Here is a 23,153-nt window from a genome sequence, read left to right as displayed (position 1 = left end):
TATTCGTATCCATGGAAAAAAATATTCAAATTTTTGAAAACGAAAAAAGAACTTTTATAGGTTTGTTTAAAAGTACGATAATTTAAGTATGTCCAAAAAGGATTTAGAGTCGCCACCAAATAAAACCACTGATTTGATTAAGCGTATTAAGCCACCTAATGTGGTCATAATAAAATCATTAGTTGTTTTCAGAAACAAAACCTTTGAACTTGGAGTCTTAATGATTAATACATGTCATGAAGTTCAGTTGACTGTATGTGTCATTTGTCAACCACACGTTAGATCTTATATACTAATAAAGGTCACGTTGTATAATATTAACTAGTGAATATGTTCGCGTATCACGCTATTATTAAAGAGTTAGTGAATGTACCAATCATAAAAAATTCAATAATTATTTTTTTATATATGAAAAAAAAGAAAACATTCATAACAACATATATTTAGTTAATTCATACACTAATTCATAGGTTAATTCACCAGATTCGGAAGGAGCATGAGAAAACTAAAAATCTTTGTAATAAAATTACATAAATCTCATTTTATTTATTTTTTTGGTATGAGGGGAAATCCGCAACCGCTACAATCTCTGCCTTTCGGATGAGCACTCTGTGTGCACTGGGTAAACCTCCCTCTTTGTAATAGTACGCAAACTACACATACCGTACTAGGCTTTCAACCCCAGAAGGCATTGAGAGGGGAATCGATCCCAGGTCATCCGTATGGATGGTTCCCTCCAAACCAATTGAGTAACCCTAGAGGGTTAAATATAAATCTCATTTTATAACTACTAATTATCATACAATGGAAGCATTTAAATATATATTTAAAAAAGTCAATCTCTACGGACACCCAAGCTATAAAACACTATTTTAAAAAATCTAAATTAATGATGTCAATACGATTCAAAATTATTTGTCTAGCTGGCCTATTTTTAACAAACTTATATTCAGACTACTCATCTAAAATTTGAGTTTATCTCATAAGAAATTAATTTATCCAAGTTAAAAAGTGTTTGAGCGTGCCAAAAACAAAATTACACTTTTTTATTGGCACTAAATCTTGGACCATCAAACAAAAATAAGGTTTAATTGTTTTTTCTTCTCATTTTGTCTATTATTATGATATTATATTTCAAAACTAAAACCTCTCTCTCTCTCTCTCTCTCTCTCTCTCTCTCTCTCTCTCTCTCTCTCTCTCTCTCTCTCTCTCTATATATATATATATATATATATATATATAAAAAACTGAATTTGAATTAAAAGATAATTTTAAATTTATAGATAAAGTTTTAAAATTCAAATTTAAATTAATAAAATTTTATCTTATTTTAATCATGTTACTTAATTCGGTTAATGATCATATGCAATCATGTTAGAAACTTTTATTATCTTTTCTAATTATTTAAATACTACTTCGCCTCTGGTAAAAACAAAAACAAAAAAAACTACTCCTTATAACTATAAAACTCTTTCACATTTAAAACCCTATAATTATAGTTCTTTAAAACACTGTAGATAGATTTGAATAAAGCAAATTTCTTTTAAAATAAATGTAATATATATGGTACATGTCTATGTTTATCCAAATAACAAAAAAAAAAGAGTTTAAAAATCAAATAAAAGTTTACTTACATATATAATGAAGTAAACATACATTCTGGAGAAAGAAACATCACAAAAATTAGTCAATATTAAAAAAAAGTTGTTTTTCTCTTTTTTTTATGAAAAATATTTGTTTGAAGAGACAATTTGTATAAATGGACATCAAACAAATAACCAAACTTTGGCTATACAATTGCTATCATTAATTTCAATTTAGCACATTCTATGAATTGAAGGGTATAAGTTGAAACTCTTTCATTTAGCTGCAGTCAAGCCAATATTGCATGGTATAATATTTTTTTCGTTGAAGAATATTAGTTTTGAATCATTAGATTATGTGAAAGCTTTTATTTTTCTCGAACTCAACAAGAGAGATATTGGTTTCTAATTGATAGTTTCTATAGCGATTTTCAAGTGTAACAAAGAGTATATTTTTTTAAACAAAAATGGTATGGCGTGATTTTTTTCAAAAATGTAAACAAATTATTTTGAAAAAATTCCTTACTTTTTTCTACTTCAAAGATAATAAAAAGATAAGATATTTTTAAAAATTAGTAGAGAGTTTTTAAAATTATTATAATAGAAGTCATATCATGGATAAACTCAAAAAACCGAAATCTTATGGAATATTTACATAAATATCCACCCAGATTTATTCTTTACTTTTTATAGCTAATATAAATAGATGAGATACCGACAACACACGATTATACACACATTATATATGGATTATATATAAATTACACATCCTTTAATTTTTTAATTTAATTAGTCAGGTGAGCACCTATTTAGGCTGATTAGATAAAGCCAAAAGAAAAATATGAAAGAATTTCAACCAAAGACTAAATATATAAATAAAGTTCTTATGTAGGTAATTTCTATTAAAACTCATCTTTTTATAGTGAAATAAATTATTTTATTGTAACAAAAGAAATAATGACATAGAAAATAAGATAAAAAAAATAAATATTGAAAAGCGTGTATGAAAGATCTAAAAATCAGAAATAAGAGATGACAACGAATTTCTTCTTATGTTTCATCTTTGCTGAATATAAAAATTTTGGAAGTTAATCTCATCGATTTCAAATATTTTTTTCAACTCAAATACATAGATTATAAGATAAGGGTATCTTAGAATATTTTTTTTTATATTTACATTGTGTGCCATTTTTAAAAAATCACTATTACTAACAAACTTATATGATATTCGAATTTGAATTTAAATGCAATTTGAGTAGTTTGTATTGAGGTTAAGCCAAGTATGGTGTCGAAAAATAAACTACTTAGCAATTTTAAGACAATATATGCAGTGTTATATAATAACAATCAACTAATTTAACACTTAATAATTCAAAGAACAAAATTTTTGTATATATAGGGTATTAAAAATTTAAATTTTGTGGCTAGAAATATCGATAAACTTAAAATGGAGTCATACTGAAATAAAGTTTTTTCGACAAAAGAATCATTTAAATTTTTAGATAGCCGATTAAAGTAAATTTTAAATTAAGAATAATATCTTCACTTACATCATTATAAAGATAATCATTATTGATATATATATCATACCAAATATATTTCAAAATAGAAATTTTTTTTGCAAGATAATATCATATCAAATAAGAGTTCAAGTCGTAGTAAAAGAGTCACGTCGTAATCAAAGAATCGTTTATATTGTGTCAACCTTTGTGCTTTTCCATAAATATGAGTTATTATTTCGCTTTGTGGCTATTTTTAGGTTCCGATAACGCCAATGAGAATAGTGTAAAAATAAAATTATCACTGCGAGATTTGAGAAAATGTTAGTCTTTTTTCATGTAGTGTTTCTTAATTAATATCTAACGATTATTTATAATTATTTAGAAGGTTCAAATTTTAAGGTTATTAACATATAATTCAAATAACTCAGATATTTAACATGGTTAATGTCAAATATCAAAATAGAGTCATACTGGAAAACAATTCACTAGCTAAAGAATTTTTTAAATTTTTAGATAGCCAATTGAGATGAGTTTTGAATTAAGGATAATATTTTCACTTACATTATGTCACGACCCAAAAATACCACCACATGCGCCGTGATGGTACCTAGTCTATAAGACTAGGTAAGCTGATTTCAATTACATTTTTGGAGCCATTTTTTTTATTTTATTAAATAAGTAACTAAAACTAACAACGGAACAAATATGAATGTACAACCTCCCAAGATTGGTAGTACTGAGTCACGAACTCTAACTGAATACATGGAATGATCACGAGGACCGAATATACAATACTGTTTGATTAAAATTAACAGTACAATGAAATGAAAAGACTCCAAGGGACTGCGACGACCAAGCAACTCTATCTTGAATCCTTACGATCCCGCTTTAACTCTTCTCAAGTCCGATGTCTCCAATACCTGACTCTGCACAAAAATATGCAGAAATGTAGTATGAGTAAGCTACGGTCGGTACCCAATAAGTATCAAGACTAACCTCAATAGAGTAGAGACGATGTACAGTCAAGACACTCACTAGTCTAATAACCTGTGTAATATAATATACAAAATAATAGGAAACAAATAATAATAAGGGCAGGATAAAACAACCAGTTATATGCACAACAGATAACAAGAATACCATTATTATCACTCAAAAATTAATAAACACAATTACACCCAATTAAATCAAGTCCTTCAAATAAATGTCTTTCGCATAATTTTTTTTCCAGATAACTCTCTTTTAAATATAATTTTCTGAAATAATTATTTTTCAAATATAATTCTTTCAATAAATCTTTTCAAATATAATTTCCTCAAATAAATATATTTCAAATACAATTCTTTCATATAATACTTTCTAAGTAAAAATCATTTCAATTAAACATTTTGAATATAATTCTTTCAATTAAAAAGTCACTATGTGACATCTCATTTCATAATCATAAAAAAAATGCGGGTCTCAGTCAATTTTCATATTTTTTTTAAACACGGGTCTCAGCCCATTTTCATATTTTCACGGCACCTCGTGCCCATAATTAAATCATCATATTTTCCCGGCACCTCGTGCCCTCATTTCATCTCACAACAGCACGGACAATTCACGTGCCAAATATCATTATCATTTCATCACAGCACCTCGTGCCCACATTTCATATCACAACTGCACAGACAATTCACGTGCCAAATATCCTCATTATTTACTCACGACATCTCATGCCCACATTTCAATTTATAATCCGCCTGGCAATAGCCATCGGCTCTCAATTTCAACATAAATTATATTGTTATCAATTTACCAATAATAAGACAAATTGCACAAGGTATAAAAGTAAACACAATAAAATCACAACATCACATAAAAATTATCAACACCACAACCCCACGCTCCTATTGCCGCCCTTATCACTCCTATAACCACCCTTATTGCTCCACCCAGATAATATCAATAGCCACCCTTATCGCTCTTATTGCCACTCTTATCGCTCCGCCTAGACAATATTTCAACAAACACAACAACAGTGAAATGTCACCCTTATAACCACATAATATGAACGGTGAAATGCCACCCTTATCTCCCCAAAATAATAACTCACACAACACAACAATTTACACGGAAAATTATCACAGCAACATAATAAAAAATCAATTCATATCACAATTTTTTCAATGGCCACAACCAAAATCCAAAGCTACAACCAAGTCAATCAATTTCACAACAAATAGCCAAAAGCTCCACACAATGTGTACAACACCCAAAAATAATCAATAGAGATAGAAATTACTCAACATAAAGCAAAGTCTTCATAAAAATTAAATTTCTAATAATTATATAAACACCTCTTCTTAAGCTCATTTAATTAATTGTTTGCAGAGGAGAAAATCCAAAATGAAATTAAATTCCAATAATTATCAAACCAGCAAATTCACAAAATTTCATAAATAATCAAATAACAATCACATCAAATTGTCATATAACAATAAAGTCAACAACAAGGATTTAGGCACGACAAGTAGATGATTAAATATATGCCAACAATTATCCAATTTACTACACAATATGCTCAAGACTTTAACTCAATAAAATTTACACATATAAACCAAGTACGTACTCGTCACCTCGCGTATATGATTTTCAATTACACAAATTGCACATAAGACTCAATGTCTAAGGGAAAATTCTACCACTCGAGGTTAAGCAAGACACTTACCTCTTTGAAGCTATGTCGATATTCCAAAATTGCTTTCTTGCTTGAATTGACCTCCTAACATCTCAAATCTATCCAAATTAATTGTATAACTTCATTAAAATTTATCGGAATCAATTCCGGATAATAATACGTCGACTTAAAAATTTATTCCAAAAAGTCAATAAAAGTCAACGTGGGACTTGCCTCTCGGAACCCGACATAATTTTCATGAAACCCGAACACCCATTCCGATACAAGTTCAACCATACCAATTTTATTGAATTCCAATAACAACTCGACCTCCAAATCTTAAATTTTCATTTTTGGAAGATTTTGTAAAAATCTTGATTTCTTCCATTTAAATCCGAACTAAATGCTGAATATAATCATAGATTCATGAAATATAATTACTTTAGGATATAGAACACTTACCCCAACTAAGCTTGTGAAGAATCCCTCCAGAATCGCCCAAATCCGAGCTCCAAAAATTCTAAAACGAAATGCCAAAAATGGCCAAGTTTCATCTTTATGTTTCTTCACAGTTTCGCACCTGCGGACCTTTTAGTCGCACCTGCGAGTTCGCTTTTGCGAGTAAAAACCCGTTTCTGCAGAAGTGCACTGCCTAGTTGACCATCGCATTTGCGGAATCTTTTCCGCTTCTGTGTGAATCGCTTCCGCGATGCCTCACGCGCACCTGTGATGCCCCTCCGCTTCTGCGCTTTCTCTGCCCGCTTCTGCGATCACGCAGGTGCAGGATATTTTTCGCACCTGCGACCACTGCCTAGGCCTTTTCCTTTCACTTCTGCGACTTAAATCTCGCATATGCGATTGCGCATTTGCGATCAATTTCATCGCAGATGCGATGACACCAGCGGCAGATTTTCAGCAGTTCCTTCAAGTCAAAATTTGATCCGTTTAACCATTCGAAACTCGCCCGAGGCCCCCGAGACCTCAACCAATTATACCAAAATGTCCTAACATGCAATACGAACTTAGTCGAGGCTTCAAACCACGTCAAACAACGCCGGAATTACGAATCGCGATCAAATCGAATTATAAGTTTTCAAATATTTCAACTTCTATATTTTGCGCCGAAACGTCAAATCAATCTGGAATGACTTCAAATTTTGCACACAAATCATAATTGATGTAAGGGAGCTATTCCCATTTCCGGAATCAAAATCTGACCTCGTTATCAAAAATTCACCCTTCGGTCGGACTTTTCCAAAATCTTATATTTTCCAACTTTCGCCAAAATGCGTCGAATTATCCTACGGACTTCTAAATCCAAATCCGAACATACGCCTAAGTCCGAAATCACCATTCGAAGCTATTTCCATTATCGAAATTCCATTCCAGGGTCGTTTGCTCAAAAGTCAACTCTCCGGTCAACTCTTTCCATTTAAGCTTCTAAATAAGAATTGTTCTTTTAATTAAATTCCGAAAATCAAACTCGACCACACCCACGAGTCATAATACATATTACGAAACTTCTCGAGACCTTAATCCACTGAACGTGGCGTAAATTCTTAAAACGACAAGTCGGGTCGTTAAACTCTCCACCTCTTAAACAAACGTTTGTCCTCGAACATTCTAAGAACTATTCTGATATTACCAAATTAATGATTTTACTTTTACACATATACTCACGGTTGATCTCCCGTTACCGTATTTGAGATAAGCCCGACAACATCATCTCATTTGAGATTATTTCTTTTATCCATATTTGTAAACTTTAAGATCAATTTCTTACACTTCAAATATTTTCAAAAGGCCTGATTTTTACAACAACGCACGGTATTAGTCTCAATTGGCTATAACAACTCGTGCCTATACTATGATGACCCAAAATATCATCTTTAAATTTAATGATTAATTATGTGATCTAAGCACTATTTACCATTACTCGACTTGCGTGTGCAGTCCGTAAAAATATTCCGAAAAGTTTTCAGGTGAAAAATAAATTAAAACGTGAATTAGATGTTTAAAACATAACTGAGTTGACTTTGATCAATATTTTGAGCAAACGGACTTGGATTAGTGTTTTGACAGTTCTGGTAGGTCCGTATCGTGAATTGGGACTTGGGCGTATGCCCGGAATCAAATTCCAAGGTTCCTAGCCCGAGATATAGAATTTTGATGAAAAATTTAAAGTTTAAGTTCAAATAGTGACCGGATATCGAATTATGTGCAAATGACCCCGGAATAGAATTTTGATGATTCCAACAGCTCCGTATGGTAATTTTGGACTTAGGAGCATGATCGGAATTTTATTTGAAAGTCCGTAGTGGAATTAGGCTTGAAATGCCGAAAGTTGAATTTTTGGGAAGTTTGACCGAGGGATTGACTTTTTGATATCGGGGTTGAAATCCGATTCTGAAAATTTTCATAGCTCCGTTATGTCATTTATGACTTGCGTACAAAATTTAAGGTCAATTAGACTGGATTTGGTAGGTTCCGATATTGTTTGTAGAAATTGAAAGTTCAAAGTTCATAGATTTTGATTTGAGGTGCGATTAGTCATTTTAATGTTGTTTGATGTGATTTGAAGCCTCGACTAAGTTTGTATTGTATTTTGGAACATGTTGGAATAGTTAGTTAAGGTCCCGAAGGTCTCGAGTGGAATTCGGAAGGTAAACGGAATGGATTTCGGACAAAGAAGGTTGCTGGAAATTTGCAGAAATTTCGCCAGAAAATTGCAGAAATTTCGCCAGAAATTTTTGGTGTGTGGAGCCAATTTTGGAAGCTTATATCTCATAATTCATAAGGAATCGAAAAATTGTCAAAACACGAAAGTTGTAGTCGTTTGTTTCTCGTTTCCAGAAAGTTAAACCATTAATTATTTGGACATTTGTACAGAAAGTTATGATAGATTGAATAAAGACTGGTAGAGCAGTTTCGCCAGAAATTCTGATGCATGGAGCAGACTTTGGAAGCTTATATTTTGCAATTCATAAGGAATCAGAAAAGTTGCAAAACATGAAAATTGTAGTCGGTAGATTCTAGTTTCCAGAAAGTTATACAATTTATCATTTGGACATTTGTACATAAAGTTATGATCAATTGAAGGAAGGCTAATAGAGCAGTTTCTGGTGGACTTTTAGTGACGGAAAATGGACTTTTAGTGACGGATTGACAGAAACTTAAGGACCAAAAATGGTCATTTCATTCATTTCGTTTTGGATTTTTGGAGCACGGTTCTTGGACGATTTTTGGGCAATTTTCACGGAAAAACATTGGGGTAAGTGTTCCTTATCCTATATTGATTATATTTCATGATTCCATACTCATTTACATTATGAATCCGTGAATTTATGGAAGAAAAATTAAGATTTTTGTAAAATCTTCCAAAAATAAAAATTTAAGATTTGGAGGTCGAGTTGTTATCGTATTTTGGTAAAATTAGTATGGGTGGACTCGTAATTGAATGGGTTATCGAATTTTATAAGTTTCGCCGGATTCCGAGATGTGGGCCCCACAGGCAAATTTTGAGTTAATTTCGAATTTTAATAAAAATATAATATTTTCTTATGAAATTGATTACTATAATTTTTGTTGACTGTATCGAATTAATTATAACTAGATACGAGTCGATCGGAGTCGGAAAATCGAGGAAAAAACATAATACTTGGTTAAATTGGAGCAAGTCGAGGTAAGTGACTTGTCTAACCTTGTGTGGGAGAAATTTTTCATAGAATTGATATTAATGTGATTATTGAAATGTGTTGAAAGTCGTGTACACGAGGTGACGAGTGTGTACACGGGCTAAATATAAAAGATTATATTTTTAAATTGTGTAGATCATTGTTGCGCATTTATTAAATTATTTTATCTTAGTTATATTCTTCATCATTGATCTGTGATATATATTTTAAATTTGTTTGCCTTTTTCCTGCTAATTGTTTTACCTGTTTAATTAAAATTTGATTTCTTTCATACTGTGCATTATTTGAAGGTTGATTTTTTTTAATTAAAAATTATTAATATAAAGTATTTGACATTTTTAATTTTGATATTGAAGCAACGTATTAAAAATTTGGAATATTATTTTCCTGAATTATTTATTCTTAAATATTTTCGTGAGATTTGTTTTCGTGGAAAATTGAAATATTGGGCATTTGAGGTGCAAATTGTGATATATTGTGATATTGATACGCATGCGGTGAGATAAGGGTGGCTTGATACGCGTGGCTAGTAGGGGTGACTACTAGAAGTCATGCGGTGTGATAAGGGTGGCTAAAACACGGGATGCTATTTCCCGAAAAAAAATATTTTCTTTAAATAAATTGTGAAGGCTCCCGCGGTGATATAAGGAAATGAGATATTGTGAAATTATTTATAATTTGGGACTACGAGGCGGTACCTCGGTAGTGCCCTTGTTAATATTGATTTATAGCCATAGTTGCCTTCGATTAATTGTTGTGATTTTCATAAAGTTGAAGGAAATTCTGTTTTGATTCCACGAGATATTATTTGCAATTATTTGGTGTCATTAAATGGGACATACTATTTGATTCATTCCAGTGTCATTTTATTTTACTATATTGTTAAACATTTTACCATTCCATTATTATATTCCAGTAGTGCCTCACCTGACCTCGTCACTACTCTACCGAGGTTAGGCTTGACACTTACTGGGTACTGCTGTGGTATACTCATACTATGCTTCTGCACATTTTTTTGTGCAAATTCCAGTTACATCTTACCAGCCTAGACGTCAGTGAGTTACCTGTGTACGGAGACTTCGAGGTATATCTGCCAGCGTCCGCAGACTCTGGAGTTCCCTTCTATCATTTTATGTTACTTCCTTATATTTTATTTAGACCTTGATATATAGAGACATTGAGAATAAATTCTTATAAGCTTGTGATTTATTTCTACCGAGTTTTGGGAGTTGAAATTGTTTGAATTGTAGTTTATTTATTTAAGATATTTATTATTATTCTGCATTGTTAGGCTTACCTAGTTTTAGAGATTAGGTGCCATCACGACATCCTACGGAGGGAATTTGGGGTCGTGACACCTACGCACACATAAATTTTCTTGATAGTGTTGAAGTACTTCAAAAATTTTCTGGGGTGTTACATTCTCCCCGCTTAGGATCATTCGCCCTCAAACACATAATATAACTTATCTCTTCCTTTGCAAATCTCAATCCTCTAAATTTTACTAACTCCCAAATTTTTCAAAAAATTTCGGCAGAGTCTCCCCTGTAATTGGGCCTATCCACCTGCCAGAGTAACACCAAAACAACTCCTACCAACACTTCAACAACCCAACACAATACCACAAAGTATATATCAATAACACCAATCTCAGCATTACAAGCATTGCATTATCATAATGATATCAGGACATGAAGCACATCATATGGATGCTCAACACCACATCTCTGGTTTTAAAAGCTGTTCATAATTAATTCCAGTGTCATCAATTAATCTCATATTAACCACCACCTCATTTGAATTTTCACAACACTTACAACAAAATGTGAGGCATGAGGACCTCATGATTGCTTACTCAAATTAATGAGTCACATTTAGAAGAAATGGTTAATTTTTTTCATGTAGTGTTTTTTATTAATATCCAATGACTATCTATATTTACCGAGAAAGTTTAAAATTTAAGATTATTTATATATAATCCAAATAACTTCAATATTTGACATGATTAGTGTCCGCGAATCCGCGTGAGTGTTAATACTAGTGAAAATGAAAGTGACAATCAACTAATTTCTACAAGAATATGTCCTTTCTATATTCCTATTCTTTGACAACTTACTACATCCCTAGTCCCTATACCCCAGTACTCGCCTATCTAAACAAAGAAAAACCAATCGAAAGAAAATCTAACATAAAAGAATGAATGAAGAGGAAACCAAGAAAAAAAAACAAAAGGAGCAAATAAGCAATCAATATGACAAAACCAACCCATCAAAATTCTCGTATCATACGTAAAAAGTAGATAACTTGCTTGCAGTAAATTTCGCGAGAGATGCTTCTTATTTTTGAAAAAGAACTATTCCAAGAAAGTTTGTAGTTTTCAAGTGATTTTAAGTTTCATCTCCTAACTACTATACGTAATATCTAACTCTACCTTATTTCTTTGATTTTTAACATAACAAAATATAGTGCTTTTGAGTTTTACTTAGTACAACATGATTTAAATAGGGACTGATGTATCAAAGATTTTACAGTGAATTGTTTTCTAAAGATAATGTAAGGCATAACATGGAGACCATTTAGAAGAAGGATCTATAGAAAATAAGGACCCCTAATTGTACTGCAGCTTTCGCTGTTAAAATTTTCCAAATCACCTAGAATTTGCTGTATTTTTTCCCCAACTAATTAATAATAGAATAAATGTTGCTAATGAGTCAATCACATGACAAGAAAGATGCCATCTAATATACTTGGCTTCTACTACAGTTTCATTAAATTTTTATTGAAAATATTTTTTTATATATATTTAGTGTGATATAACAATAATAAAAACTGATAACAGGCCTTTATGTATTTTTTAAGTATATTATTATATATATGGATAGGGGAAGAAAAAAGAAGAAGAATTATAAAGTCATCACTCACAAAGTAAAACTCAAATAGCTAATAAATTGAGTTACTACTTATTTTCAATAGGGAATTGAGGAAAACCAACCCTCCGTATATTATTTCTTCTCTTTTTTCCTTCTTCCCTTTTCTTGTCTTTAAAGTTTAAACCCTCACAGCACAAAACCCAGAAAGGAGAAAGGAAAGAAGGGGAAAAACGATGGCACATCATTTGCCAGCCTTAAACCCTCCCAAAACCCTAAACCCTAACCTTCACTCTATCAGTAAACCAATCTTCTCATTCTCACAAACAGCATCTCGAAAATTTTTGAAATTCAAGAAATACCCATCAGTCACTTCATCCACTATGTCCAGCCAACAGCAAAACCCACTACCCCATATAGCGTTAACCGACAATGACCACAAGGAAGAAGTCATGAACGCTATCAAAACTTCAATATCTAATTGCCTCTCTGAAACCCATCTTGATTTAACTGTACCTGCACTCAAGTCCAAAATCAGAGGCAAGGTAATAAATATTAATACTTGTATTTTTCTCTTTTAGTTAGAAGAATGTAACAGATAAATATGTAGGGTGCTGGAACTTTGTCCAAAAGTTTAAATGCATAGTTTTGATAAATGGATTTTATCTTCTTGATGAAACGTCGACGACTTTATCCCAAATTTATATGCGTAGTTTTGAAGGGAGTATGTTTTATTCACGGATGTATATATGACAAATTGCATGTGTGTATGAACATTATAGATGTATATGATGGAGGGATTATCTTTTAGTGTTTCTATTTAATGTTTTTTCTCTGTTAGCTAGCAGCGTGTGACAGATAAATATGTGGGATGCTGGAACATTGTCCCGAAGTGTTAATGCATAGTTTTGCTAAAAGGGATTTTATTTTCTTAATGGGACTTCATCAAAAAATATATGTTCATAGTAGTGAAATGTGATTTTTTTTCGAATGCACATATGACAAATTTCATGCGCTTTGAAGGTTAGAGATATATATGATGGAGGGGATTACCTTGTAATGGTGACAACAGATAGGCAAAGTGCATTTGACAGAATTCTTGCTTCCATCCCCTTCAAAGGCCAGGTAAAGTTTTTTTATTATTCCCGTTACAAGGTAGCTTATGTGAAGAATGTATTGATATTATTCAATTAGTAATAAGTATAATATGATCACTATCTTCAATATTTAACGTAGTTACACTCTGGGTATGCAGGTCCTTAATGAGACAAGTTTATGGTGGTTTAATAAGACTCAACATATTACTCCTAATGCAGTGGTATCGGTGCCTGATCGGAATGTAACTATTGCGAGGAAGTGTTCGGTTTTCCCTGTTGAGTTTGTTGGTGAGTTTCTACCTTATAGTGTTATTATCTGCAAAATTAGTTCACTGTTCGACCAATATATAATGAGCTTTATGTGTGGTTAGGTTCCTCACTACTACATGTAGTGAGGCAATTGTTGAAGTCAGCCAAATTATCAGTTTGTGTTATATTTTCTGGACCTGCATGTTTAGAAACAATGGAAGTTAACTCTCTTTGTTATTCTCAATCTGGGCACTTCTTGCTCTATGATGCTTATATGTTTAGTCGCAAAATTCTCCTTTTATGGCTTTACAAGCTTAACATGGTTTACCGAACTCCCACCCCCACCCCACCCCCACCGGGGGGAGGATGTAGAGGTTAAGGTATGGGTTCAAATAGCTTTTGCTCGAACTTTGTATGTGTTAGAAAATTTACTAAATAAGTGCAATATATTGATTTCGAACCTATTAAATCAAATGTTGTGTTAGAATTCCATACTCGAATCTATAAAGTTCAAATCCTGGATTTGCCTTTGACCCGCACCTCCCAATAAGGAGAAAAGAGGTAAAACAAAGAACAAATTTGACATAGTTTAGAGAACATAATAGTTGGACTATCATATGATTTCTCACTGTGAGGAAAATGCTGAAGGACTAGCTACGTGTTTGAATCTCGCTCTGGATCACATATGAGCCACTACTATAGCTATCCTACCATCCTCAGCATTTCCTTTCTCCTCTTTGGGAGGAAGGGTGCTAACTGAAGGTAAGTCTTTGCAATTTGTGCAATTGAAATTCTTTTAGATGTCAATTTGAAGCATCCTTAGCGCTTGGAAGGGACCTAATCAATGGTGAGTCTTTGTATTTATTAGATAGTTATATATATATAAGTAATAGTTATATATATATATATATATATATATATATATATAAGTATGTCTAGTCCCACATGGAATAGGAGTAATATGTACTATGTAGAGTATAGTTATAAATAAGACTTCTTGTATTATATTGTGAATATACATCAGTAATATTCTTTTCCCGTGCTACTTCTTAGTAATTAATGCCATTGAAAATCTTTTAGATGTCATTTTAAATATGTAAGCTCAAAACCTCCTAATAAGCATCTGATTTTTATGCTTCCATTTTATTTTTGACAAGTATGCTTTCAAGTTTTCAAATGTGTCTTTTAGTGGAATTAAAAATAAACGATAACTTCTCAAAGCTTTTTGTATTAGGTTACTAGGTCCTTGCATCTACTTCTCATGTTAGTTTATGTTTGTTGGTGACTGTCTTGTTATTGTACATCAACAAAGCCGTGACTTCAGATATTAACATTATCTTCTTTTTCTAGTAAGAGGGTATGTTACTGGAAGCACTGATACATCACTCTGGACAGTCTACAATAAAGGGCTTCGGAATTATTGCGGCAACAGCCTTCCAGATGGTGTGGTTTGTATAAATGCATGAATGCCACCATTTTCATTTAGCTTTTTGTCTTCTTCTTTTTATTTGTTTCCTTGATTTTTGTTCTTATGGTCAAGATGAACGTGTTTTACAGGCTTGGTGAAAAATCAAAAGCTTCAAGAAAATATACTCACTCCAACGACTAAAGCAGCAGATCATGATGTTCCTGTAACACCAGACGAGGTCTGTATTTTAACTCTCCTTTTTTCTTTTACTTCTTACTTCTCTACCAGTCTTTCTTTATTTCTATTTACTATTTTATAAAAGAATGAGCTAATTTCTTAAAAGTTGATGAGAATTAGCATAAGATATAATGGATGAATTATGAAAAAATGACTAGCTGGACGCGTTCTTGAAAGATTATATTTCCATCTTTCTGTTTTGCATCTTGGTATTTTGGTGGTATTTGTCAGAATCTGGTTGGTCGCTTTGGTATTATAGGCAGATTTTCTAGCTTTTTGAGCATTTTCATGCCAAAGCCTGGGGATTTTGATATCTGTCATAACACAGAATAAATGTTGATTTGGAAGTGAGAATGACACTTTATCTGCAATATATTTGGCCGACAAGCTAAAACTTATAGTAGACAATAGATGATAATACTACTAGATTTTTCTCTTGTTGCACATTTGTTGTCTTTACCAAATTGCTGAACTTTGTTGTAAGCAAAGATGGCTTAAGTGTCCTGAGCAATTTAAACTGCAGATAGTTCAACGTGGGCTTATGACTCAAGCTGATTATGACGAAGTGAGTAGGAAGGCGATTAGCTTATTTGAGTTTGGCCAGGTAATCAGTTTATATTATGTTTATCAATTATTTTACTTGGTATTCTTACCATGCTTCTTTTTGTTAATACCAGTCTCTTTCACTCAAATTCGCTGAACCAATAATGGCATGATCTCACTTCAATATCATCCCTGTTCCTTAATTTCAAGCTTTCATGATGTTTCTTATCAAATGGCTTTAGTTTGTGCTGTGCAATAGGTTAATGATTGTGGAGACCAAAGCTTTTCTTCCTTTTTTCTTAGTTAATTTTCCACAGTGACGATCTTGGAATTTCGAAGTTCCATTCTGTATGGACAAAGAAGTAGCATGCCTCTTTGTTATTATAAAAAAATGTGGCATGCCCCATAGTCGACATTTATTATTATACATAGATAGTTAAATCAATTCTCATACATAATTTGCTTTGGAACTTTTCACAAGTTTTAATCTATTTCCCATAAGTTTTTATATTTTAATCTATTTTGGAATATTCTTCTTATTTTTAAAAGTATTGAAACTTAAAAAGTTCGTTGGGCTAACGCCCATATCATGATAGGCAAAATACCTGCCCTGCTCCTTAACCTTTTAAAACACTAATGGTTAGAGTTTCTGATGTATATATTGTCTTAGCTGTAGAATGCAGTTAGACAATATTATAGGCATAAATATGCCTTGCTGTTCAGTTGTCTTCACTAACCTTCACATTGCAGCGTGTAGCATTAGATCATGGTCTGATATTGGTGGACACCAAATATGAATTTGGAAAGGGAGCTGATGGTAAAATTTATTTGATTGATGAGGTAAGCGATAGTTTCCTTGTGCCTCTTTGACAATGATTCTACTTTTCTCAGTTAAGGCCTCATCATCTGCTTCCTACTTTTAGGTGCATACACCTGACTCAAGCAGATATTGGATTGCTCATTCTTATCAGGAACGCTTTCAGAGTGGTCTTGAGCCTGAAAATATTGACAAGGTTTCTTACATGATTGAAACTTAATCAGTATCTCTTGCATACATGCTCATGCATTAATCTTTACTGGATTAGGAAAGTAGAAAATATAATTATACTTATTCTTTGATGTTCCCAGTTAGCTTATGAGTTTCGAGTATGTTGTCTCTTCCAAGATGCTGACATTTACTACAATATTTGACTAGGAATTCTTGAGGCTGTGGTTCAAAAATCATTGCAACCCATACGAGGATGAGGTAATCTGTAGGAAATGGGCATTTTATTTCCTCTCGTTTCCTTGGTATTCAGATAACACTCGTATTCGAACTGCACTAATCCAAAAAAATCAATTTTCCTGCTTAGGTCTTACCTGATGCTCCAGAAGAACTTGTCTCTGAATTAGCTTGGCGGTATGGTTCCATGTCTTTTCATGTTATCACTGTAGAGGCAATGCCTCCATTCCTTTTTAGCTAATAAAGCCCTGAAACTTCACTTGGCTGTGATCTACTTGTAACAAAGGTGTCTTGCGATTATCATTATTCAATGTTTCAGTTATTAGTGCTGATTTCCACCTTACTAACAGATACATTTTCCTGTTCGAGACGATAACAAATTCAAGATTCGAGATGCCTGGGACAAAGGTAAAGCTGAGTAGAAAACAATTATTTATTGGATGAATACAGCAGTTTACTGAAACTTGTTCTTCATGCAGGAGCCAGTTCATGATCGAATCTCGAGAAACGTTTCACAGGCTTTGTCATCTTTGCAGTAAAATAGCATCAAATAGGAAACATCTTGTACAAGGTTTATGAGGTGGAACTAATATGTTCTGCTGGGACATTTGGGAATAATTTGAAGAACTGTATCTTCCATATAATTTGAAGGATTGTAATGTAAGCTTGATATCGAGGAAGTTAGTCAATGTTGTAATGCTATGTGACGCACATATGACAGACTTATGCATCAGTCCCAAGTAAGTTGGGGTTCATAAATTGACAAGTTTTATCTGCATCCCACCCGTTTTATCTGGGCTTGGGACAGGCAATGTAAGTAAACTCATAGCTCTGCGGTGCGCAAATCTGCTTGCTAGTTTATTTCTGAACACTTTTTGAGTGATGGTCTCAACAATTGTATGCTAATAACCTTATTCAGTGGATCTCAGTTACTTGTATACTTTGCGTGAAGTGAAATTCCGACTCTCAAATTCCAAAAGGTAGAATAAGAGAAGCATGACTGTTAGAAGGGTTCAATCTTATGCTTCTAGTAAATCAAGAAATCTTACAAAATGGTGGAAATTGGTTTAAATTGCAAAAATAAATAAATAATTGTTTTATCTAGAACTTCTAGAGTTTTGGATTTTCATTATCCCTGTTTTTTTTTTCCAATTATCCTTGAGATTTGAGTTATCTTTATAGGCATTCTTGAGATCTGAGATTGGAGCAACGGTAAAGTTATTTACGTGTGACTTATAAGTTATGTATTCGAGCTGTGGAATCAACCACTAATGTTTGAATGTGGTAGTGTACAACTCTTTCTGGACCTTGCGTGAATGTGAGATGTATCGGGTAACTCAATAGTTGGCAGACAATAGTATTTCTCCAAGTGTCACCTTTTGACTTGTAAATGCTTCCAGAAAATGCTTTAAGATAGTATAGTTTTGATGTTTGCTCTTAGCTGTCTAGCGTTTTATACACATGGAGGGAATACGGAAAAATCACTGCACTATGCTACCGTTAACTCTTCAAAAGTAACGAAATTGTGATGGTGGCGTGCTTTGACTTGTCTCACTTGACTAAAAAGAACATATAGAGAGCAGCCTTCAACTTTCTTTATTCGGCTTTGATGTCAAACATTTACGTCTTGTGCCAAAAACATCTAATAGGGGGTAATATAAGAAAAATGATTTCTTATTTTTCAAATGAAAACTCTAATGTATTTTCTTGGACATTCCGAAGATAAAAATAAGAAGAGAACAATAGATTGTGCCAGGTGGAATAATCACAAAACTACATGATTATGATTGTAGAAATTGTCATTTTCCGATAAGATTAATAAAGGCCAAGGAAAGTTCTTAATATTAAAAGTCAAAGAACCAATCATCTTGCTGGTATACCTTGACCCGGCAGCAATAAAAATGTATAATTATCAAGATCACTTCACTATTTCACACATAATTACCTCAAAGACTTGTAATATATCAACATTTGGCAGCAGCCTTGGCCCCTTTTGGGTTGCATAGCAAGAATTGTACCTCTATATAACAAGAGAGTTCAGTAGCCTCTGCAAAGCAAGAATCAGCAAATGGCAGGTGAGGGAGTGAAATTGCTTGGATACTGGGCAAGCCCTTATGCTCTAAGGGTTCATTGGGCTCTGAAACTTAAAGGGGTTGAATATGATTACCAAGAAGAAGATCTCCCAAACAAAAGTCCTTTGCTCTTGCAGTATAATCCAGTTCATAAAAAGATTCCGGTTCTGGTTCATAATGGGAAACCTATTGCAGAATCATTAGTCATACTTGAATACATCGACGAGACTTGGAAGCAAAATCCCCTCCTCCCTGAAGATCCTTATGAAAGAGCCAAAGCGCGATTCTGGGCAAAATTTGTTGATGATAAGGCAGGTAATAACTGATGTTCAGATATGAAAGAATCGATTCTTGTCACTAGTTTATCATCTTGCAGCAAATCACTCACTGAAATTTTCATGCTCTTTCCTTCTTTCCAGTGTGTGCCAGGAATCTTTGCTACTTTCTCCAAGGTCGGAGAGGAGCAGCAGAAGATAGTAAAAGAAGCTCGTGAGAACTTGAAACTTTTAGAGGGCGAACTAGACAAGAAACGCTTTTTTGGAGATACGAGGATAGGCTTCATTGATGTTGCATCTGCTTGGATCATTTGTTGGGCTCAGATTGTTGAGGAGATTATTGATATCAAACTTATTGATGCAGAGGAAATGCCTTCACTTGTTGTATGGTTTCAGAATATCCTCGAAGCTGCTCCCATTCTGAAAGAGTGTACACCACCCAAAGACAAATTGTTAGAACATAACAAAGGATTTTACAAGATGTTGGTTGCTTCAGCGTCACCTTGAAAACTAAAATTTGATCACATGGTCGAAGATGTTACTACATATGATTATATGATATGTAATCTTTTAGATGAGTTTGTATGACATTTGAGATTTTGCTTATCAAATATAATTTTGTAGGGAAATAAGGGCCTAAGCATCTATGATTATGATATCATAAGCAAACTTCAACTCCTTAAATTGTCAGGGAGCTTTGCACCTTCAATTCCATATAAATTTGTATGTCTAGAAATCATCTCACTAAGGATAAAAATGAAAATTTGAAGTTGAATTGTTACTAAATATATAAAGGTGTAATTTTTTTGGGATTGACTAAAAAGGAAAGAGTGTCGCATAAATTGGGAATAGTAACAAGTTCTCTTACAATGCAACGTAGTAACCTATCTATTGCCCAGGTCTAAGAGTCAACTTCTAAAGAATAATTAAAGTACCACTATGAGTTTTCAGTTCTCACGAAGTAGATATATCTGCGACCTTCAGACTCAATGCAAAATGCCTGAACAGATAACAGAGGTCTCATCATCCACTTCAATTCCATCCTTCTGCATCATATCAAGGATGCCCTGTGGACTTTCTTCTCTTGAGGTTTGCATTCTAAGCAATGACTTGTACACTTGCAAATTAGCAAGACGAAAATGTCTAAGAGTCTTAAGAAACTCCATAGCATTCTCAAAATTTCTAGTTTCTTCGAAATATTCTGCAATGGCAACAACAATACTTGGTGAAGGCCTCCAATCATAACGTTTTAGAGCAGCAAGACCACTTTTCAAGGCATCAATAGCTTTAACCATTTGTTGACTTCTTATCCAGCCCTCCACCAGTATCTCCCAGGTTTTAGAATTTGGACATCCACCTTTCTCCAACGTGCGATAATGTAATGATTCAGCTTTTTCCACTGATCCATTTCTCATGTATCCACCAAGAAGTATGTTGCAGACCCTAATGTCATATGTTCTGCATTGAGACTCCCATTCTGCAAAAATTCTCTCGGCTTCTCTCATGTCGCCAAGCTTCACCAAAGATGACAAGATACACATGTAATTAGCACAAGTCATTTGAGAATTTACTGCTTTAGAAGCTTCCCAGACCCGAAGTACTCCATCTTTGTTATTCAAGGAAGCATACTGTGTAATGAGAAAGAAGTAAGGCCGGTGAGTACTTTTGGATATTTTCTTTTCAGCAATTTTTAGGGCCAAAAAGGCCTTATCCGTCAGTCCTGCTTTCATATAAATATTCGCTAATGTAGATAAAGAGGTCCATCCCACTTCTACATTTTGGTTGCTCTGCATTTCTTTGTATACCATCTCTGCTGATTCGACCCCAGAGAGCTTCCCACATGCGTCCATCCAGAAATTATAGGAGAGAACATTTAAGGATATTCGGTTTTGCTTCATTTGCAAAATGACAGATAATACTTTCTGGTACTGAGATGTAGCCATATAAAGCTTCATCATTTCATTAAACAGATGAGGGCTCAGAGCAAGTCCCAACCTGTTTATCTTTAGCATGAAAGCTTCAGCCTTCTCAGCGGACCTTTCTTTAACATAACAACGAAGAAGAGGGACGGAAGCAGCTTTCCGTATAAAAGTGCTTGTTAAACTGTCAAAATATCTTTCAGCTTCTGTGCTACCATGGTCTTTAACAGTTAATTCCAATCTCATGGCGTAATCGGAAGCTAACATGTGAGATCTGTGTTGAGTTTCCATCCACTTAAGTATCTGCAAATGAAGAAAAATAAAGATATACATTATCGTCTTAATGTATCTTGCTTCATTACATGCACACTCGGATAAAAGGAGGAGAGATTTCAAAAGAAAAGGTTTCGCAATTAAGAAAAGGTTTCACAATTAACAGTTAACGCCAAATCCTTACCAGCACTCCTCTATCAAGTATACAAAGCAAATATTAGCATTATATAATTGTATATAAAATTATAAGCAAACAAGTAGAAAATTCTTTTGTACATATTAGTAGAATGCTCTTTCGAGAAAGTCATGTCTTTATGTATGATTCTCTACTTTATGTCACACATGGTATCCGGGGTTTCCCACCACATCAATAATAATTTTTACCTTCATAAGAAGAAAAGAAAACTAGTAGCACAATATCAATAATATTTGACTAAATAGTAGTATAGAAATCACATAATCAAGCACCCACTTTTAACCCCTCAATTTTACAACAAAAAAGAAGAAGATATTTCTACCACCATCTCAGAAAGGAAACAATTGATTCATTTTATCGACTTAAAAAACCTTATTACAGTATTAATCAAGCACCCATAAGGAAAAAGTTCCTAATTTTTTTTTCAGAAAGAGATACTTTAAATGTATTAGCATTCAAAATACATTCTATGTCCAAATATATCTAGTCTCCAAATGTATAATTTTTATTTCCAAAAGCTTAAAGATTCTATGTCCAAATTGAAGTTTGACTCTCGAGAGTATATGGTTACTAACATTATTAACTTAAGTAACCTCACTAAATCATCACATATTCACGCACCAAGCATATGAAATTCTACAAGTTTTGTTTAATTAAAAAAGGACCTCCAGAGCGGGTTTGAAACGACGTCGTTTCACCAGCTGCCGGGTAATAATCCTGAGCTCGGGTACAGAAACTTTACGGCCTTCGTCCACCCAATTCTGAAGCACACTCCTCGTCGTGTTCACATCTGATGAAACCACCTTCAAAATTCGTTTTTTTAGATCAAACCCACTGGGGTAACTTCTGTTAAACAGCGTCGTTTTGTTGGTTGAGCTTGAGCATGATCGTGACAACGCATATCTCCATGTCCATGAGCTGCCAAAAAAATGTACTTAATTTCCATTTTCAGAATTGAAGAGATTGTACAAACAACAGAAATGGAATAAAGAGAGAAAAGGGTGTTTCGTACCCTTGAAATCTTGAAAGATTGAAGCCAACTACCTTGAATAGCATTTTTAGAGCTTTCCTACTTTCACTTCTGACGTTGTGAATAGGCTACTTCTTGTTCCTTTTGAGTGTTTTGTTTGGGTTTTGGGGCGTGTTTTAGCGGAAATCATTTGTTTTTGAAAATCCAGTTTAATCCTCGATGTCTGAAATCTTGTCCATTTCACCCCTTCATTAAATGTGTTAAAACATATAGTATTAAGTTGTAACTGTATGGCAACATTTGGACATAGATTTGACTGAAATTTAAAAAAGAGTTTTTGAAGTTGGATTGAAAAATAATTTTTTGAAAGTTGAAGTTGTGTTTGG

General features: G+C 33.3%; 3 protein-coding genes across 3 annotated transcripts; 2 read left to right on the top strand and 1 right to left on the bottom strand.

Annotated features, from left to right (window-relative positions):
- Window positions 1–12,510: 12,510 nt before the first annotated feature.
- Window positions 12,511–17,931, top strand: LOC107764068 (phosphoribosylaminoimidazole-succinocarboxamide synthase, chloroplastic-like; the record flags this gene model as incomplete). Its single annotated transcript, NM_001324826.1, is given in 12 exon segments — window positions 12,511–12,851; window positions 13,330–13,431; window positions 13,562–13,691; window positions 15,003–15,095; window positions 15,210–15,298; window positions 15,821–15,901; window positions 16,591–16,680; window positions 16,764–16,853; window positions 17,036–17,086; window positions 17,193–17,239; window positions 17,413–17,470; window positions 17,542–17,931. Coding segments are annotated over 12 exon segments (1,200 nt in total).
- Window positions 17,932–18,857: 926 nt separating this feature from the next.
- On the top strand, window positions 18,858–19,996 carry LOC107764067 (glutathione transferase GST 23). The gene is made up of 2 exons (XM_016582591.2): window positions 18,858–19,445; window positions 19,554–19,996. Exons 1-2 carry the CDS (start codon window positions 19,131–19,133, stop codon window positions 19,914–19,916), a joined length of 678 nt encoding a protein of 225 aa, XP_016438077.1. The 5' UTR covers window positions 18,858–19,130; the 3' UTR covers window positions 19,917–19,996.
- A 276-nt stretch (window positions 19,997–20,272) lies between these two features.
- Window positions 20,273–22,953, bottom strand: LOC107764066 (pentatricopeptide repeat-containing protein At5g27460-like). Its single transcript, XM_016582590.2, has 3 exons — window positions 22,810–22,953; window positions 22,463–22,715; window positions 20,273–21,631 (listed from the first exon to the last, which is right to left on the bottom strand). The coding sequence occupies exons 1-3, from the start codon at window positions 22,851–22,853 to the stop codon at window positions 20,396–20,398; spliced, it is 1,533 nt and encodes a 510-aa protein (XP_016438076.2). The 5' UTR covers window positions 22,854–22,953; the 3' UTR covers window positions 20,273–20,395.
- Window positions 22,954–23,153: the final 200 nt, after the last annotated feature.

Source organism: Nicotiana tabacum, chromosome 19, assembly GCF_000715075.1.
Source record: "Nicotiana tabacum cultivar K326 chromosome 19, ASM71507v2, whole genome shotgun sequence".
Lineage (NCBI taxonomy): Eukaryota > Viridiplantae > Streptophyta > Magnoliopsida > Solanales > Solanaceae > Nicotiana > Nicotiana tabacum.
The sequence above is the reverse complement of the archived record's forward strand: the minus strand, read 5'-3'. Positions and strand labels throughout refer to the sequence as shown.

What these genes read in the sequence shown, in the direction of transcription:
- LOC107764067 (XM_016582591.2), top strand. Translation starts at nt 19,131, where the DNA reads ATGGCAGGTGAGGGAGTGAAATTGCTTGGATACTGGGCAAGCCCTTAT. An exon ending in CAAAATTTGTTGATGATAAG is followed by an intron (nt 19,446 to 19,553) that starts GCAGGTAATAAC and finishes CCTTCTTTCCAG; the next exon opens with TGTGTGCCAGGAATCTTTGC.
- LOC107764066 (XM_016582590.2), bottom strand. Translation starts at nt 22,853, where the DNA reads ATGCTATTCAAGGTAGTTGGCTTCAATCTTTCAAGATTTCAAGG. An exon ending in AATCTTTCAAGATTTCAAGG is followed by an intron (nt 22,716 to 22,809) that starts GTACGAAACACC and finishes TTTTTTTGGCAG; the next exon opens with CTCATGGACATGGAGATATG. An exon ending in GTTTCAAACCCGCTCTGGAG is followed by an intron (nt 21,632 to 22,462) that starts GTCCTTTTTTAA and finishes CTTCATTTGCAG; the next exon opens with ATACTTAAGTGGATGGAAAC.